Raw genomic sequence first — 21,274 nt, 5'->3', positions numbered from 1 at the left:
AGGTCAATCTGATTTTGATTCACATATCCATCAGTAAACATTTCTTCTAGTTAAAAATATTTATTTGATAAATTCAATTCAGAAATCTGTGGATGGAAATAAATTTTAAAAGCAGAAAGATGGATTAAAAATGTGTTGAAATATACATATTATTATTTATTACTATTCTTGATATTAGAGCCATGCATAAGGCTTGAAATTCGAAATATATAAGAAATTCTCATAACCAAAAATTTTAGATCTTCCCAGGGTCAGAAAATCCCCCAATACTCAATTTGGTCAAATATGGAGAATTAGCTGCCGAGTTAGAGCTTTAGCTAAGCCAGATTTTTAAAATCTAAAACTAAAACTGTCTTAAAACAATCATATCTATTAAAATGTCACAGAAATCTTCAAAAATCACCCTGTCTAAAATAAATGGCTATAAACTTTATCAAAAGTTAAAATAAAGAAAATGTCAGTAAATTATTAAATTAGATAAATGTGTTTACATAGATATTTGGTTGAACTGACCAAGGATCAAATTTTGGTATATTATGAGCTATGCCACAATATCCTACTCCCATACCTTCTTCAATTCTACCCACAGAACACCACAACTTGTAAATACAGAGGTAGTTATATTAACTGCAACTTAATTATAATTTCTGAAAAATAAAATCAATCTTGTAGAAACTATCTTGGAATATATCCTTTGTTCAAACATTACTTCTACAAATAGTAGCCAATGTCTACTTCACCAGCTCACCATATTAACCAGTACTCTCCATATCCTCTGTAAATAAGATTGACAGTAAATAAGATTGGTATGGTAGACAGAATAATACCCCCCACCACAAGATGTCCATGTCCTAATCCCTAGGGACATGGTTAAAGATCCTGAGAGAGAGAGATTATCCGGGAGGGCCCAGTATAATCACAGGGGTCTATAAAAGGCAGAAGAAAAGATCAGAGTGAAGTAATGAAGAGGACTTCACTTGCCTTTGGTAGCTTTGATGATGAAAGAAAGGGGCTGGAAGCCACGGAATGTGGGTGACCTCTAGAAGCTGAAAAAGTGAAGGAAATGGGTCCTACTCAAAGCCTACAGAAAAGAACACACAGCCCTGCCAACCCCTTTTGATTATAGCCCAGTGAGACCCATGTCAGGCTTATGACCTGGAGAACTGATCGGTAATAAATTTGTGTTGTATTGCTCAAACCTGTGATAATTTGTTATGGTGGTATTAAAAAACAAATACGACTGGTACCCACAGCATGCCTAACATTCATGGCGGGTCGGCTCCCCTCCTACATACTCCAGTGGAGTTAGGAGCTTGCCCAAAATCAGCTGTGGCATTTCCAGTTATTATTGGTAAAGCTATTTGGTAATTCAATTAACTTACAAAGCAGATGAAGAAGGCAATTCTGAGAAAATCAGCTGAAATTTTTCGAAAAACTCGATAAAGGCAAGCCATTAACACTGTTGTTGAATTAGGTATGAGACAACTGTAAAAGAGTAGGAAAATAACTGTGAAAGTCTAGACAAATTTTGCACTCAGATAACTTCACAGGTGTCTTAAACATTTTCACTTCACTTTATGGTGGATTATGGAGTCCAAACTTGCTGAAGCAATCCACACGTGGGTGAGTTTTCTGTTTTAGTTTCGTTTACTTTCTCCACTCTGCCCTGAGGGCAGGCTTTAGTCACTGAGTAGTGTGGCAATGCCAATAGGTAAAACTCCAATGAGTTCCATATTTCTAGCCAGAGAAACCAGTAGACTACACAGTGTGGGCAAAATACCAGAGGGGAGAGAATCAGAGAGGAGGATCCCCTAAATCTGTATATGAACCTGCAAAAGTTACAGAACCACCTCTAAGCTATGTATGTGCAGAACTGACCAGAATCAATACAGCAAAGTATATTAGTTTCTATTGCAGCTGTAACAAATTACCACAAACTTGGTGGGTTAACACAATACAAATTTATTACATTACAGCTCTGAAGGTCAGAAATCCAAAATGGGTCTCACTGGGCCAACATCAAAATATCAAGAGTGCTGTGCTCCTGTGTTTTCCAGCTTCTAGAAATCTGCTTGCACTCCTTAGCTTGGGTCCCCCTTTCATCTTCAAAGACAGCAATGGCTAGTTGAGTCTTTCTCATACTTTAACACTCTGATATCGGCTCTTCTGCCTCCCTCCTCCACTTTTAAGGACTCTTATGACTGCATTGGCCCACCTAGATAATCTCTTTAAGGTCAGCTGATTAGCAACCTTAACTCTAACTGCAACCTTAACTCCTCATTGTCATGTTACCTAAAATATTCCCAGACTCCAGGGATTAGGACATGGACATCTTTGGAGACCATTATTCTGCCCACTATACAAAGCCTAGGAGAACTGAATTGATATTGATATCCACAGACAGTGAAACACAACTCCAAGTCTGAACCTGAGCAGAGTGACTGTCTGCTAAAACAAAAATATCAATATACTTCAGAGGATAAAAGAGTCTCCACGATACAACCTTCACAACGTCCAGGATACAAACCAAAACTACTTGACATAAAAAGGACCAAGAAAATGCAAACAATCCTCAATGGAAAAGGTAATCAACAGATGATGGAATTATCAAATATTTTAAAGCTGTAATTATAATTATGCTCTGTGAGGCAAAGATGAACATATTGAAATAAATGAGAAAGTAAAAATTCTCAGCAGAGAAATAGAAACTTACATATAAAAAGAACCAAAATTAAAGTTTTAAACAAAAAAAATTCTGAAATAAAAAATTAACTAAATGGCCTCAAGAGCAGAATCATGATCACAAAGAAAGAAAAATCAATGAACTTAAAAGATAAACAGAAATATTCAATTTGAAGAACACAGAGAAAAGAAATATTGAGGAAAAAATGAACAGTGCCTCAGGAACCTGTAGGACAATATCAAAAGGACTAAAACATATGTAGTTGGAGTTCCAGATTAACAGGAGAAAAGTATTTGAATAGAAAAATTATCTGAAGAAACAATACTCAAAACTTCACAAACTTATAGATTCAGGAAGCTTGATGAACCTAAAAAAGGATAAGCCCAAAGAAAACCAAACCGAGACACATATAACCAAACTGCTGCAAACTAAAAGTAAAGAAAAACTCAAAACCAACTAGAAAAAAACCCAACATATTATATAGAGGATAATAATAATTCAAATTATTGTGGATTTCTTAATAGAAAACTATGGAGGCTCAAAAATGATGGAGCAACATCTTTAGTGTTTTTATAGAGAGAAAACTATTATATATATTTGCGTTCTATATGTGTATGTATATATATCTTTCTGTAAACATGTATCCAGAATATATGAAATATTCTTACCACTCAGTCAGATGACAAATAATACAATATAAAGGAATGGGCAAAAGATTTGAATAGCCGTTTCATAAAAGAAGCTGAACTGATGGCCACACACACACACACATGCGAGTGTGCACGCACGCGAAAAGATGTGCAACATCAGTAGTCATCGGGGATGTGCAAATTAAAACCACATTGAGATATGACTACACACCCATTGGTTTGGCTAAATTAAAGAGATCAACCATACCAAATTAATCAGCACTCTCATTTACTGCTGATGAATATGTGAAATGATTAACAACCAGTTTGGAAGATGGTTTGTATCTTAGCAATCCCACTACTCAGTATCTTCCCAAAAGAAAAGAAGTCATTATATCAAAAAGACATATGTATGTTTAGCGCAGCACAATTCACAATTGCAAAGATATGGAATTAACGTAAGTGCCTATCAACTAAGTGGATAAAGACAATGTGGTGTGCGTGTGTGTGTGTGTGTGTGTATACACACACATATATATATAACATGCAGTACTACTCAGCCATAAAAAAATGAAATAATGTCTTTTGTAGCAACTTGGATGGAACTGGAGCCATTATCCTAAGTGAAGCATCTCAGGAACAGAAAAACAAATACCCCCATGAACTCACTCACTAGTGGGAGCCAAATGATAGGCCACGTGGCCACGTGGACTGTTATAATGGACTTTGGAGACTTAGAAAGGAGGTTGGGAGGGGGTCGAGGGATCAAAAATTACCTATCAGGTATAATGTACATTATGGGGGTGACTACACTAAAAGCCCTGACTTCACTATACAATTCATCTATGTAACAAAGAAAACACTTGTGGCCGGGCTTGGTGGCTCATGCCTGTAACCCTAGCACTCTGGGAGGCCAAGGTGAGACAATCACTTGAGGTCAGGAGTTCCACACCAGCCTGAGCAAGAGTGAGACCCCGTCTCTACTAAAAATAGAAAAATTAGCCAGATGTGGTGGCGTGTGCCTGTAGTCCCAGTTACTCGAGAAGCTGTGGCAGGAGAATCGCTTGAGCCCAGGAGTTTGAGGTTGCTCTGAGCTAAGCTGATGCCAGGGCACTCTAGCCCAGGTGACAAAGTAAGACTCCATCTCAAAAAAAAAAAAAAAAAGACAAAAAAACACTTGTATCCCTTAAACCTACTGAAATTTTTTAAAAACTATTTTTTTAAAAAAGAAACAAAAAAGTTAAAACATACAGCTACCAGATGATCCAACCAATAGACTCCTACGTATTTACCCAAGAAAAACCAAAACCAATGTCCACACAAAGACTTGTACTAGAGTGTTCACAGCAGCTTTAATCATAACAGCCCAAAACTGGAAAAAATATCCATCTAGCAGTAAATAGATAAATTATGGTATACCTATACAATGGAATGCTATTCAGCCATTGTTTAAAAAGAAACTATTATGCTGAGTCAAAGAAGACAGGCCAAAAAGGAGCACTGTATAATGTCATTTATATGAGATTTATATAAAATCTATACAATCTAATCTATATAAATTCCATTTATATAAAATTCTAGAAATATCTATAATGACAGAAAGCATATCAGTGGTTGCCAAGAAGTGGGTATAAAGAGAGGGGTGGATTGAAAGGTGTGTTTCTTTGTTTTGTTTTGACTTTAAGTTTAAAAAATATAATACGAAGAATCAGGAATATGTAATACTTCAGTACCCCGATTTTAATTACACAAAGGCTAAGTTTAGAGACTTATTCATTTGAACAATTATTGCACATTCACATTCCAGATTCCATCCAGGTCTTTGTTCCACAAAACTTTCAGACCACTCAAGTAAAGAAACGACACAAGGTCTTCTCTGTGGAAGTATTTATGACACTTACTATAAACACCAGCAGGGTGAAGGACTAATTCTCTATAATGTTAATAAGTATTTCAAGGTATTTTGAACAAACGGGTTAGGATGGGTAGTGTATCATGTAATTTTATAGAACTCTAGTTCAGTCAGCTGAACTTACATGTACACTCCAGAATGCACATGTTTACATTTAATCACAGTTTATCGCATGTCGTATTTTGGGAGGAGAGGAAAGGAAGACTGCTTTAGAGTTGTTATTGATAACTTAAAGTTTGAACTTCATGGTTTTAATTATCTCTATTTTATCATGCCATAACACAATAGTAACATCTACAGAGAGCCTTAAGATCACTGACAACCTTGCTGTGGACAGGTTAATACAAAATATGCACCAGCAACAGTTTTATTTATTCTGCAATGTACCTAGTAGTCAAAGGCTTGACAGATACTTTTAATGATCTGGTAAGCATTCCCTAACCTCGAGGACAAAAGCGAACATAAATTGACAAACACTGGTTATAAACTGCTACAGGTTCAGAATCAGATAACTTTTGAATTATGCCACACAAGCATTTTTTATATTAACCTCTGTCAACACATCTTGGAGTAAAAAAATAAAAACATAAAATAGTTTATACAAACTAAGACATAGATCTGGTTTGCTTCCTAGAAATTAACAGTTTCGCTGAAAAAAGAAAATATCAAAATACAAATGGGCAAGAGAAAACTTTCAGACCAACAAAGAGAAACACATGAAAATCCCAGAAATGAGAGAACCACACATTTCTATATAAGGCAACGTATTATTTGGCCACATATTAGGTTTCATGTAAGGGAAACCAAGATGCAGGGACTAAACGTCCTTTTCCATTTCATTTTATTCTATGGGATAAACTATACCTTAAATGACCTCATATGTCCATGTGTGTGACAGAGGGGCATGTGGAGAGAGGAAGGAAGGGTGGAGGTGGCAGTTGTCAGTGGAAAGAAAAAAATTAGTGGTTCATGTTTAAGCAAGTCTTAGGTGCTAATCAAACTCCTCTACTAAATTTGCTCTAAGAAAAGGACAAAAGATCTCCAACCATTTTGTGATCAGACCTGCCTGTGTTTATACCTTTCTAGCATTTTAAACTAACACAAAATGCCAATCAGGAACGTGAGGGTCAAGCTCTCTTTCATACAACCTGGTTTCTTATGTGTGGAGAACACCTAGATGAAAATCAGTGTACAGCTCACCGAAATACCCTCCTTTCCCCACTGCCTGCCACATGGAAATTTTACAGCAAGCTAATTACAAATTAACTATCTGTTCCAGGTGTAGTCAAACCCCACAGGCGTGTCCCAGTTGACCTGGTTAGGCCCACGGGCAGAGCTTGGGAAAGCAGATCAATCCCAGTCATTTATGGCCCGAAATGGATTTTAGTCCTCTTAAAAGTCTAGATCCTTCTGTGGCAGATATGAAACAAAGAGTTTTACATTATCTTGGACTCCTGGGTCCACAGATCATACAAGTAGAAAAAAAATAATTCAACTTAGCCAAATAGGATTTTAATTCACTAAAATTAAGGTAAGTCTAAGAAATCACTAGAGGGCTGAGAAGTTAAATGACGAATCTTTATTACGTATGTGTTGAGGAGCTGGGGGTGTTGGGGATGGAGCAGTTTGTTAAAAACCCTTCAGTAACGATATAAATAGAAAATGGATAAAAATCAATTATTTTTTAAGGTAATTAGTTTTAAAAATCTGTGTCCTCCCTACGTTAGAACTATTCAGGGCTGAAATAAATGACGGTAGAATCTTCAAATAACCAAGGCATCTGGTAATGTGGCTTGTCAGATATGCCTGGCCAGAGCATTTCCCCTTCCTGTGACCTAGATCTATCTAAAGAAACTTGCTGCCCAATTCCAACAGCTCCACTTCCTACCCACTGTGGGCTCCTAGAGCATCCCTCTCCAGTTCCTGAAAAAGGCAAGATTAACGTTTAGAGTAACAGTTTTCGAGATATGGTACAGGCACACCTGGAAATCCCTGATACCCTCTCTGGAGGTCTTCAAAGACAAAACTATTTTCATAATAAGATATTATTTGCGTTTTCACTCCCATTCTCTCATGAGTGTAGAGTTTTCCATAGGCTACGTGACATGTGCTATTACAACAGACTGAATGCAGCAGCAAATCTGATAATCTAGTTGTAAAATAATGCCTCTCACTAATCTTTTTGTTTTGGAAAATAGTTCTTTTTTTATTAAAAAGCTCTTAGGGGTTCACAATAATTTTAAGAGTATAAAAGAGGTCCTGAGACCAAAAAGTTTGAGAAACATTAATTCTGCCTTCAGAGAGAAAGAAGAAACTACCAAAGTCTCCAGATATCTTGATTCAAACATGCAAGTTTCAGTATACTGTTTGAAAAAGCACATAAAGTATATACACAAAGTAAATAAACACAAAAGGTCTGGATCACTCCATCACAGGACAGGAATGGGACAAGATGTTTTGCATCATTCTGGATTCCTGCATCCAGAAAACAACTGAACTTAACCATATATGCTTCTTTGAGCATCCTCAGGCAGGAATGTAAACACCAATAACTTATGCCTGTGGAAAAACAGAATCTTCTTTACCCTGAGGTTTCCAGAAACAAACCGTTCAAAGTGAAGGCTCCTGTTCTACACAGAATTGTGCTCCCTACAAAATCAAATTCATATAAAAAGCCCTAACCCCCAATGTGACTATATTTGGAGATAGAGCCTTTAAGGAGGTAATTAAGGTTAAACGAGGCCATCCATAACAGTGGGGCTTAATCCAATAGCATTGGTGTCCTTAGAAAAAGATGAACACCAAAGCTCTCTCCTTTACACCTGCACAGAGCAAAAGTCATATGAGGACACACTAAGAAGGCAGCTATTTGCAAGTGAGGAAGAGTGCCCTCACCAGAGAAACTAACTGTGCAGACACCTTGATCTTGTACTACACTGGCCTCCAAAACTGTGAGAAAATTCATTTCAGCTGTTTGAGCCACCTAGTCTGTATTATTTCATCCCAGCAGCCAAAGCAGACTAATGCACTGCCTATAGTCTGTTCCCACATGATCACTCCATAAACATACTGAGTAGGGGGAGGGGGCAGGAATGGAAACTTTCTTAAGGGGGAAGGGAGTAGTGAATCAGTGTCTTCACAATACCACACATCGTAATTTATGTTATGTGGCCATTAAGGAGTTGTTTAGGTTTTGTTCTTCTCAAAACGTCATTTGACTTTCATCCTTTGATGAACACCAGGACAGAAACCTCCACATTTTTCCCCCTGGTTAACAGAAGGTCTAAAATTCATGCTTTCATACCTCAACTCATACTGCGACTAACTCATAACACTACTTATTCAGTTATGTCAACTAATGGAATCCTGCCTTTCAGTGGCTTTTCCTCATTAACAGCTGTGACATCACTTTACCTTTTTTACTCTTCCCATTAGACCACATGAAAGGTCATATGTGACCAAATTCATGCCTTCTTAGCATCTCTATGGGATATGAGGAAATATCTTTTTACAAGTTGAATCTAATTGACTTGGGAATTGTTTTTGTGGCTCTCTAATGAAGGGTAAAGTGCCCCAATACAGGTCAGCCAAAGGCCCTGAAGCACTACAGGAAGAGAAATTGATTTAACTGTACTACTTAGGTCATAAATGCACAGCAGCTATCACAGAAGATGAAAGAAAGGAGGGAAATGTCGGGTCCATCTTTAATTTTGATTTTGCAAATGCTTCAGAGTAAGAGACTCCTCTACCTCCACATTATCTTCCTTCCCCTGAAACACCGAGATGGTGTTTTAGCACTGTCTTTTCAGTATAAAGCATAGGGTCTGAAATACAGCAAATGCACAATAAATGCATTTCAGCAGAAAGGGAAGCTGAATGAACACTGATTAGAATGTTCCCCCAAAATGGGAATTACTCTGTTTGCTGTGGAAACGTTTATAGAAAAAGAAAAAGAAAAAGAGTGCTGAACTTTCTGGGAAGGAAGGCAGAGAGAAAGGGAGGGAGGGAGGAGGGAGGAGGGAGAAGGAAGGAAAGGAAGAAAAAGAAAGGAAGACCTTTAAGAGCACAAACAAAACAAAATTGTTATTTATTTGTTTTGGTGTTGTCTGAAGAAGTATTTGTCTCAGATAACATTTACTGAGCATCTAATACATGTGGAGCAGTATGTTAGATGCCAACCATAGTAGCAAATACATAAGAACTGTGTTTTTATCTGCTATATGTAATTAATGGTTCCTAGTTGAACAAGCATGTACATTCTTTATATAGAACACAAAATGTAGTTTTAACCATTTAGAAAATGGAGTCCTAAACAAGTGATATTTCTGCTTTTATAATAAACCACTTATGCTTATTTGAGCATCCTTGGGCAGAAATGTAGACTTCAATAACTTATCCCTGTGGGAAAATGTAATCTCTCTACCCCGAGGTTTCGCAGGAACAACTGTGGTCCACGGTGGGGAAATGCCTCTACTCTCTTCCCATGCAATCTACCCATATAGCCACCAAACACTTAAAGGATTGTTTCTTATATACTTCACCTTGCTGTTTGGTCGAAATCACTAGCTTATGTGTTTCAGAAGTTCAAAATATAATCTTTGTGAGAAAAAAACAAAAATAGATCCCGAGACTCATGGCAGGGTAGAAGTAGGGAGGTAAACTGCTAATAATTTATAGTAGATTCTCAGAGCCAAAAGCTGATGCCAAGTTATATTCATTCAGCATAAATAATAATAAAATAAGGGAAACAGTCACTAGCAGAAACACAAATTCATTAGTAAAACTAGCTTCTTATTAAGCTTCCTGTGAGGAAGCATAACAAAATAGGTATGAACTTAAACACATAATATTATGGACATGTTTGTTTGCATTCCTGATGCTTAAGAAATGCAGGCCTTGTTACAAGTTAATGAAATACCCTTATTCTGTATCTTTATGTTAACACTGCCCCTTTTGGTCTTAAACTCCTAACTATTTCAACTCTACTTAACAGACAAACTATATTTAATACTTGGTGAAGACTGAAACAAGTTCTGCTTGTATGAATAATGAGGTGTTGCATATAGCATTTGCTTGAAGGAACCATGAAAGCATACCTAAGCCAGAATTAAACTGGACGTAGGCAGGAAGAGCTCCTCCACTCTTAAGCAACACTTTCCTGAATGTGTTGCAAATTCATAATTGTCAATAAATATGAAATGGAAGGAGTCCTCCTATACTGGCCTCAAGCCTTTAGTAAAAAATGAAGATACAAGAAATACCATTTGTTTCCAATTCTTCATAATTTTCACTATGGCTGGAATATGCCCAAACCACCATGTATCTTAGACCACTGCTAGTATCAAAAAAGTTTTGAGTGCACATTTTAGTTTTTTAACTAAATATATTAAAACATCCAGATACTATCCCTAAGTAAAAATCACAGAGCTAGTGAGTAAAGAGCGAGGATCTGAATGCAATAATCTGAACTGCTCTTCATATTATGCTACACTATACAGTAAGTAGTCTTAACAAAATAACTTAGACCCATGGATAGATACACCTACAAAGTGGAAAAAAAAAAAAAGAATATAAAACCAAATGTATCTGAAGGAAAAGGTGAGGGATGGAACCTGTAATTTCACGTTCGAGGAGTGTACTAATTTATATTTTCATATCAATAATTTTTAAAAAATTAATTTCCACCAGAATGTAAGTACCTCAAGGGCAAGAACCACACTGCATTCAGATTTGTAAGTCTACATTTAAGAACAAAGCTTGGAACAAGTTAGCATACAGTAAAGGTATATTTTAATGTATTTAATGTATTTATTTGGGAGGGCATCTTTTTAAAAGCTATTCTCTTTTAAAAAAGACAAATGGGCACAAGTCAAAAACAAAACAAATTTAAAATATCTGTTAATTGAAGCAGTTTAAAACAGTATACAGGAAGACTCTATTAAACTTTTTACTCTATGCTTCTTCTCTGATCTCCACTCCCAACACCTGCCCCCAGCCCCACAAAAAAGAAGAACAGAGCATGGAGACCTGGAGAAGTAATTTTGGTTTGTTAAATTTTTAGTCTAGGTGATAAAAATAAGAGAGGAAGAACGAGTTATTAACACGATGTAAAAAGGAAGAAATTCAAAAAGAAAAAAAACGGAAAAACTTTTTAAAAAGAAAAATTAAATAGATTTGAATCCCAGCATTCTCTGGTTTCAATAAAATAGAATTAAGCCCAAAGTATTCATCTTCTAAAACTTTTTTGGTACAATATATTCTCTCTGTATTTTCTCTGGTTGCTATCCACAATGGAATTAACACAGAATCAAGAGAAAATTAAAAATTTACAATAATGTACAAAATTCTAATAATAACCATCGAGTTCTACTGAACAACTAGGTATTCAAAGCACTTGTCAATGCCACAGAGGGACAAAAATATTGTTGATACCACAAAAGAAGTACCATAGTTAAAAATTCTGGCCAGAGGACATTGAAAAAGCATCAAGTCAACATACAACATGGTATCTCATGAAGTAAAAAACACAAACAAGAGTGAATACTGATAGCATTTGGCTGCTTTATCCTTATATTTATCGTATGACAATGATGAAAATTCACATAAAGATATGCCCTTTTATTCACTTCAAAAGATAGCCAATAACCTTGTTAAGGGAAAAATCAAATTATTTTAGCCCCAATTTTCAATTTTCTTTTCCTAGGCTAAATTATTTACCCTGTTTGCATTTATATCAAAATTGTCCCCCAATCAAATTAACAATCTTTATCTTGTAAGTATTTTTTAAATCTTTCTCATAATATAGGTTCCCTAGTCCTTAGCAACCCTCAGGGACCCTCTCAGAAAAATTTAGCTGTAAAAAGAAATTGTCAATGATGCCTAAATATTTATGCTCATTAATCTCTCAGGCAAATCTGTATAGCTGCAAATACCATAAGATCTAAAGGTAAAAAATTTATTTTTAATTCCATACACTGGATATACGATAGTTTTAAAAGAATATCTTAACTTATCATAATTCCTTATTTAAAATGAAAAATAGCACTAGTCATAATGAATATCTGTAAGTTATTTAACAGAATAAGATGTGAAAAGGAAATTTATAAGAACTCTTCAGTGTATACAGAAATCTTGTGTGTTATAAAAGTAAATAAATTTGCCAGCCCTGATTTCAGAGGGCTTTAAACAAAGGATTATTTTGCTGATAATTCTCTGAAATACTTTTCTATCTTACTTATCAGATTGATAAAACACAAGGTGTATGACAGTCTTAAATCTCTACAGCATAACTCTGCCATCAGTTTACAACTGACTGAAGAACAGTTTGCTTATTGTTAACCCATTTAAAACATTAGTGATGATTACTCAAAAAGCAGGGATTGTAACTACATATTTTCTACTAATAGTCATTGTCATTCAATTACATGCCAAGAAAAGCTTCTATGCATGAATTCTTCAAGTCTTTATCTCAATAGTATTTCCAAAATTGGCAATTAATTAAAACAGAACTATGTACCCCACCGCAACGAACACCCAGACTTCAACAAAACTAGGCACACTTTAGTGAACATGTGCTTATTTCTATCTATCTAACTCAACACGTTATATCATTTAATGCCAAAGTCAGAATAGACCCTCCTTTCTACATTCAGTTATTTTTCTGTGTGCTTCCTTCAGCTGGAAAATTACCAAGCCTCTCAGTAGCCTGTATTGATGCAGATGGAAGTGAGGCTGCTCCTTTAAAGAACAATCCATTTCTTATTCCCACTGACTAACACCCAATACTCTATGCTTAGCCTGAGTTGTCTTCTTAATGTAGCCACCCAGTTTAGATTCTGTAAAGGCAATGTCAGTGGCCCCAAGGGCTGAGGCACTTAGCACCCAGTTTAAAGAGCAGAGAAACTACTGCTAATAAGTATAAGGGTATGCCAGCCCAGACTCCTGCATGTGATCTTGATGAATCTGGGCACACTAGTTCCGCCAAGACTCAAGGGTTCCAGCAGCCTCCCTTACTTAACCATTGAGAATCTTCTCATAATTATGCAACAAGAAGAAACTAGACAACTATTACACTGATTCTGTCTTCAAATCATACTACCAACACCAACTTAAAGAAAGATCTTTAAAACATTTAGCTCTCCCAATCACTCCCACTAATATCTATGTATTTTTTCCTCCAAAGAGAACCTTGGAATGATGCAATGCTGTTTTGGTGATGAATATTCTGTTTTGAATCTTACAAAATAACAGTCTCAGCTGTGAAAAATACCAGGGCCCAAGCCTCCTTCCCCACAAGAAATTTCCTCTGTGACACTGAATGACACCTGAGGCAGTCGCCTGGGAAATGCTACCGCACTGCAAGAGGAAAGCACACACCCAACTGACTGAAGTACCCTTCTTTCACTGCACTCCCCACTCTCTTGCTCCCTCAGCTGGAGAAGCATTCCCATGCAGAAACATCTAGAAGCCTTTTATAACTCCCTTCATCCCAGATCATTGGTATAGCCTCCCCCAATAGTACTGGAGGCTCAAGATGACTTTGGACTCCCCCCCCCCCATCTAGAGATGTCCAGACAGTTGACTCCAGTTTTGTTTCAATGACTACATTCTTGAAGTATGTAGAATGCCCAGGAGGACACTCATTAAGCAATACACACCAGAAGGAAAAGAACTTCAAAGGGTCTCCTACAATTAAACTTGATTCTCCATTGTTTTCTGAAATTCCCTTAGAAGCCTGAATTTTCTTTATTTGGCAAATGACCTGGTTTCCTCCTCCTTTAAGATGCTAAGGATGGAATTAAAAAAAAATTAATCGGTTCATTGTTCAACCATCAGCAACAGTAGAAAAGTGAGGCAAAACAAGGCAATAAAGAACTGTAAGTGACTGCTACCAAGCCAAAAGATGGATCTATAGCCCTCTTTGTATTTTGTTTCTTGAAATGTAAAAACACTCAGGAAAGTGAACAGTACTAACTAACAAGTGACTGAGTTTTCTGACTATGAAAGAGAAAAGATGGTATGATTACATTCCTGGCAAATGTTTTCTATCTCCTGCCAGGGCCTCCAAATGCTAGTCTTAACTCATTCATCTCCTCATCCCTCTATTCCTTTAGTCCAACCAGACCCACATACCTCCCCTCTTCCAACCCTGATTCTATCTTCAAACTTCATACAGTGCCCTTCTCTCCAACCTAGGCTTGTTTCTGAGCCAAAGACTTGCAAGGTTCAAAGAATGACTATTTTGAAAATCTCTGCCTATCAGCTTCTTCCTTTACCCCCAAATCTCTACATTTCTTTCATCTTCATGACTGATTCTCCTTTTAAGTCCAAATTTTCCCTAAAGATCTTTGTAGGATTCAAACTCCTACATGCACTTCTTGGACAATCACAAACGAATTTACAAGGCTAGATGAGGTTATAAGGGAATCCTGGAGGACACCCTTCCATGGACACAGGAACTCTTAATGTTTCATTTACTGCCCAGAAATACCAGGGCAATGAGCAGCCTTCTCTACAAAAGCCAGATATACATATAGATACAACAGGAGATGAACCACAGGGCTCTATCTGAAACTTCCCTCCATTCCCAATCCTGATTTCTTGTGAACATTCAGAAAAGGAGCATATGTAGGGATTCAAGTTAAAAAAAAAAAAAAAAAACAGTCTCTCTGGTTGCTCCAATGACACTATGGAAAGCCCTAGTAGTACTAACTCAACTCCAGCCTTTTACAGTTTTTAAGACGTGAGGTAACTCACTGACAATGTGGCTGCACCACCGTCCTCCTCACCTCAGCCGCCAAGAACCACAGGCCTAATCTAGCTCAACCTCAATTTCTGGCGTAATCTTGATAAAATTCTTCCACCTCTCAATTTCCAGTGTTTTCACAAAGATGGCCAATGCTGCTGTTTCCTAATAGGAATATTACACTAAATCAAGGGAAATGTGAGCTTAGTGGTGACAGATATCATACAGTTACAAAGAGGTTATAAAGACAATTCTGTATATTTCTTTCCTAATTGGAATATTGTCTTAGACAAAGCTTTATTGCTTTTTTAAAATTTCTTCTGTATTTCTATATTTTTATATTAGCATGAAAACAAAACCAGGCTCTTTAATTTACTTCTCTTTTCAGGTAAGCATTATCTGATGACAGGTTTGTGAGTTTTTGTGGCTTTTCGGCATCTGGGCCTAGCAGAAAGTTTACATGTAAGTGGTCACTCAGAAGATGGTATATGACCGAATTACTGAGCAGGAAATTACCCCTCGCTTGTCTTCTACATAATTTCCTTACAACCAATCTTTCTGGCTATATATCTTTCAGGCTGGGTTCTCAAGAATCACCTATGGATAAATGATAATCACTGGTTATAATAGTTTCTAAAATATGCCGTCTGTTTTTTTATCTTGTATCAAGACACTCTTCTCTGGAAATTGATACTAGCAAAGAACTTTTCTACCACTAGGTTCCAGTTAAAAATTGCTTTGGTTTCTAGCTGCATTCTCAACCTTAGACTGTAGGTTGATGCTAAACTCGATTCCTATATAGTTTTATTTCCCTCAACTAAAATAAAAAACTTAAGACAGAAGGATAAAAATAGAATTTAACTTATATTCCACCACACAGAGAAACTATAATCTTCCATTTCTTAAGGGTTTTCTCTCAATGTGGTAATTTAGCATAGAATGAAAGAAAAAAAAATACAAACTGTGAAAAGCTTACATTTTTTAAAAATGATGCCAAATTTTTTTTAGAAAGATATGCATACCTACAGAACAATTATTTGTAGGATAAAAAGATGAAATCACAATTTTATACTGCCTTACAACCCACAAATACCTAATTTGTTGCCCAGACTTCCCATTTTGGAAGTTGAAAAGTACTTTCAACTGGATAGCAATCTGAAACAAAAACAAAAATAATTTTGTGAGGCAGGAAAGTCCCCCTTGTTTGATTATGCACCAGGCTGTGGTAATAAAGAGATTCATTGAAGCTATGTTCATACGAAAAAAATGAAAAACTATTTAGATTATGTTTCCAGTTCTGGGACTTCAAAATACCAATGCTTTTCCAATCTCTAGAGACTATACCACAAAGTAGACTCTCTCTCTCTGTGTCCATACATATACACACACACACACACATACATATAAAATACCAGGAAAAGATATTGATATTCTCTATCAATATGTTTCCAAATCCTGAATTTGCTTACCTAATAAACTTCCCAATAGCTCCCTTCTAGTGAACACTTCTAGTATCCTCAAAATGAAGTCACAGATTTCTAGGACCATCACTACATAATAGATCTCTGGTATAAAAAAAAGAAAAAAAAAGATTCCTAGGTCTAACCTCAGACTTTTTCAATCAGATTCTGAGGCTGAGCCCCTGGCATTTGCATTTCTTAACACAAATTTAAATTATTCTGAAATATCCCAATCCTTCATGCAAATGAAGACAAAGCTAGACAAACATTAAATAATTACTTGCCTTGATCTAGAACCTCTATCAAAAAACCTAGATAATCGTCATCAATTCCTATTAGTTCGATTCCTAATAGTTTTCACCTCTACCTGTCTAACAGGACACAATAGTTATTGCCAAACCAATCCCAGCATATCTCTCTCTCACCGTAATAAAGCCACCAAAGATCCAAAGACAGACCGGATGTCCAGTATTCAACATAACAGTCAGCAGTCCCTCCCAAGGGCAAGGACAAAAATATGTCCTAGCTAAATCAGAACTCATAGCACTAAGGTCCAGCCTTATAAGCTCTTTCTGTAGGTATTTTAAATGGGTTGCAGCAGTTATGCTACCTGAACAGGTTAACATACCATATTCATCAAATGAACCCATCATCAACAGGCAGAGAGTAGGACCAAAGAAAAATGGATCATACCAGTAGCAATTTTTGACAGAAAACAGAGAAACTACAGAAAACCCTACTAGAACAGATGAGTATTAAAGGCTGGAATGATAAGACAGAAACTAATTTCACTTCCTTCACAAATGTATAGGTTAGAGGGTGAAACTACTGACATGATTTTAACTGAAAATATGTGGTCTTAAATTATTAAAACTTTTTGTTAAGCTCACACACCTGTCTCCATATACAGAGATACATGAAAAAGTATAAGTGGGAAAGATTTTATTAAAAGAGGACGAATGTGTAAAAAAATCCAATACCAAGCTTGATACACCCTGCAATCATAAACTCTATGGATAATTAAATACTCTGCAGCAGAACACCCAGACCTATGGAAGAATTATATGTGTATATTCTTTGTAAAAGATAAACATACTTTCTACTATACCGTGTCATGTTTGAAGACATCAGGAAATTGCATAACAATCCTTCAAAAGTTTTAAAATAAATACCCAGTCTACCTTAAACCTAAAAAGCACCTCAAATTACTAGCATCTAATTTCTTGTTGACTTTAAATGTTGAGTTTCTATTTGCCTTAGTTAAAGGATGTTAGATAAGGCTCTCAGGAGTGATAAATACATTAACTAAAATGATACATTGCTAAACTGTCTTCAGCATTGACTCTGAAATCTGGAAAATAGATAGGAAAGGATCAGAAATCCAATTTCCTACATGAGGGTTGAAGCATTGCTTCTTTTTTTCTTTTCTTCTCTAGGATTTTTCCATTGTCCTCCCAAATGTGACAATTTGCAAATATTCGCACCTAAAGGAGCATATGCTATGAGGGGAGAAAAGACCCCAATTTTAAGACTTGAGAACATATTTTAATTCTGTAGGTATATGTTCAGCAAATCAGCTAGCACTCATATTGACCAAATGAGTGACTCAGCCTTGTCGTGGGGACTTTTTCTTAATTTAGGTGAAATTACACATTTTAAATCCCACTAACATAGAAGCTCCATTCTACCTAGAACAAAGCATTCTACCTACCTATTCCAAGACAAAGAATAAGTCTTGGAATATTCACTTGCCAGGATTTAACGACCTGTATTAAACATATTTTACACTAAAGTACTAGACGATCTCTATAGTTCCTTTCAGCTCAAATCTTCCTTAATTTTCTGAGTAGCTACCAGACGATTCTTAGAGCCTTGGTAATTACAAATAGAACCTGAATGAGAAAGAAAATTCAGAATTAAAGTTATCATCATCAAGCCTAAATAATTAAACAGTATAGACAGAAAGATGGCAGTAGAATAAAGCTTTCTGAATTAGGAGCAGGGAGAATATAATGAGTTGTTCGCAGCCCCATGAGTGAAGCACAGCATACAACAAAGTCTGGCTGGGGTTTGGGATGTAGTGGGCAATGTCTTTCTCTCTTGGATGGCAACTAACCCGCCCAAGCAGGGATAGACTTCGGCTACTATTATAGCGATATCCTAACTACCTGCAGTAACCTACCACCCGCAGGAAAACACATGTCAACTAAAGAGTGAGTCCCCTAATTGTAGAGTGTCGTCTCCATTATTGGCAGTTTTCCTACTTTCTATCCTAAAAGGGAATCCATACACTCAACGCCGCCAAATGGTAAGACATCTCACCCCTACATGGTGACTCCGGCACTTCTGGTCCAAACAAAAGCCATCGTTTTAACTAGGATGGAATTTACTCTCTCCATTCAGTAAAGGGCTGTGGCTGTTCGCAGGGTGCAGGTTCTTGCTTTGACTGTCACCTCATGACACATTGTGATATCACCGTGACTGACCCTTGATATTTCATGAGTCTCCGACTGAAAAACTGGAATTATCGGGAGCCAGGGAAAGGAAGCCTGACCGCCCTGCAGAGCGCCTCGGCGACGGACAGGAGGGTGGCAATGCGGGCAGGCAGCTCCGCGGCACCGAGCAGGGTGAGCAAGCCTCTCCGCAAGTTTCCCTTCCTTCCACTACATTAACCTGCCAAGCCTCCCATCCCTACCCCGCCCCGTTAGGAAAAGTCACGCCAGCAACTCGGTGAAGGGCAGGGGGACAGCTCCCAGCGCCCCACAGAAGTTGGGTTTGGCAGCGGCCGCGGCTTAACCCTCCCTGCCGGAGTGGGGCCAACACCGCCTTCTCCGAGGGCAAACCCGGGCTGCCAACTTTCCCGCTGCCCACTCCTCTGCGCACAGCAGCCCAAACTTTGCGGTTCGCCCACCCGGCCGCGCCCCCCGCGCCCACCTTCACGCCAGCCCTGGCAGCGCACGGGCCGCTGCCCCCAGAGCCTGCAGCCGCCTCCCCCGACCCCCTCCCTCCGCCCCCCAGCCCTGGTGGGAAGCCCACGGTGGGGGCGACTGCAGCCCGACCCCGCGTGTCACGACTGCCCACGACCCTCTGGGCCCCAGGGAGCCCAGGTCCGGGCGCCTCGGGCCGCCACTCACCATTGGTGAAGGGCTCCATTTTCCCCCCGCCGCGGCTCCTCGCAGCCGGAGCGCCCAAGCTTCCTACTCTGCGAGCTGAAGCGGCCCTTCCGACTGAGCATGCCCAGCGCGGCCTCCGAGGGCTGTCGGGGAGGTGGCGCAAGGGGCGCGCCGCTCCGCCGCTCTGTGGCTCCGCCGTGCCGGGTTTTCGCGGCGGCTGCAGAAAGAGCGAGGAGGCTAAGGGGAAAAACACAGACCAGCCCCCGCCGGACTCCGGGGAGAGGCCGGGGAGGAGTGCGCTCGGCTGGGGGCGGGGCCCGGGCGGGGCCTGCGCGAGCCCCGCCCCTGCCGGAGCGGCCGGACGACTGCGGCGTTCCCTGGGGCCGGGGGTCAAGTTCAGTCATTCAGCAGACGTGGGGGCCTACTGTGTCCGCCCGGCCCTGGACGCCCGGACGCCTGCACTGCGCCGGAAACACACGGTCCCTGCTCCATGGAGTGGGCATTCCAGAGGCAGACAATAAACACGGAAGACACATGAGAGTGAAATCAATGCCCGCCGCGCGTTAAATCAGGGTGATGGGATGGAGTGAGTGGGTAGCTAATTCGGATGGCGTGGTGACGAGAAGCCTCGCTTAGGAGGTGCGACTGAAGCCGAGATCTGAAGGCAGGGCAGGAACCTGCGGGCGGAGGTCGCTGTCCGGAGCGCGAAGCGTCGGTTTCCCGGGGAGACTGCCTCCCGGGAGCTCACTTCTCCGAGGCCGAGGGAGCAGGCGCTGTGGGTGTTTTCAGCTGGGCTGCCCGCCCGCGCCGGAGTGTCCCACGAGGTCGGTGGCGAGCAGCCTGAAGGGAGGGCAGAGACGCCCGCAGGGCTGAGCGCGCCCGGAGCGCCGTCCCGGGGCTGGAGGCTCGGTGCGCCGCCTCTACGTGCGGGCGGATGACAAAACCCGGCTCCGGATCGCCAGGCCCGGGCCGCGGGAGCCGCAGGATGTGGGCAGGAGGCCCGCCTGATGCGAGCCTTAAATCAACACCTGCGGTTCCTGGGGGTGCCGCCTCCGGGGCCCGCAGCCAGGCCCCGCGGCGCTAGGCCGCAGAAGCAGAAACTCCCTCAGTCGCCCCTGCCCCCCAGCACTCGCGCCATTGCCTCCAGCCCGGAGCCACCTTTGTTTCCAACGCCAAATCGGGGCAGTCCGGTCTAGCCTTCGGGCCCGAACCGCCAGGGGCCCCGTGAGCCCCAAGGAGGCTCGTCGGGGCCCGCTTCCTCATCCCTTTCTCGGTGTGCACATCGCTGCCACCCTAGAGGCGAAGGCCGCCGCCCTTCCCGCGCGCCGCCACCGCCTCCTCCTCCCCCTCTCCCCTCCCGCAGCCCGGGCCTCTGCAGCGACTTGGCTCCGGCTGCGCCTCACTGCGCCTGCCAACTGTCACACTGTCCCTCCCAGGCTGTCAACAGCAGCCTCAGCGAGCGCAAACAGCCTAGGCAAACAGAGAGGGCCGGGAGGGATATTGTTTGACCGGCACGGGAATTAGAAACTATGTTTCCAAGAGTAAAATCGAAATGCAATATTGTATCTTAAAATGTCTATTGTATTACATCCCTTACTTCCCATCTTCGATTTAAAAAAACTTCCAATGGATACCAATTGCACTTAGAATAAAAGCGGGACCTTATCAACACATGCTCACCGTGCTTTGGCCACAGAGGCCTTCTTGCTGTTCCTGGAAGTCGCCAAGTTCC

General features: G+C 39.8%; 1 protein-coding gene across 1 annotated transcript in view; it reads right to left on the bottom strand.

Annotated features, from left to right (window-relative positions):
• The window catches only part of LNPEP (leucyl and cystinyl aminopeptidase), an 85,520-nt gene extending 65,896 nt beyond the window's left edge, over nt 1–19,624 (bottom strand). Inside the window, exon 1 of the mRNA XM_069492308.1 lies at nt 19,564–19,624. Within this exon, the coding sequence (XP_069348409.1) occupies nt 19,564–19,582 (19 nt within the window). The 5' untranslated portion in view covers nt 19,583–19,624. The remainder of the gene's footprint in view (nt 1–19,563) is intronic.
• Between the last annotated feature and the right edge of the window lie 1,650 nt (nt 19,625–21,274).

The sequence above is a fragment of the Eulemur rufifrons genome, chromosome 17, assembly GCF_041146395.1.
Source record: "Eulemur rufifrons isolate Redbay chromosome 17, OSU_ERuf_1, whole genome shotgun sequence".
Taxonomy (NCBI): Eukaryota; Metazoa; Chordata; class Mammalia; order Primates; family Lemuridae; genus Eulemur; species Eulemur rufifrons.
The sequence above is the reverse complement of the archived record's forward strand: the minus strand, read 5'-3'. Positions and strand labels throughout refer to the sequence as shown.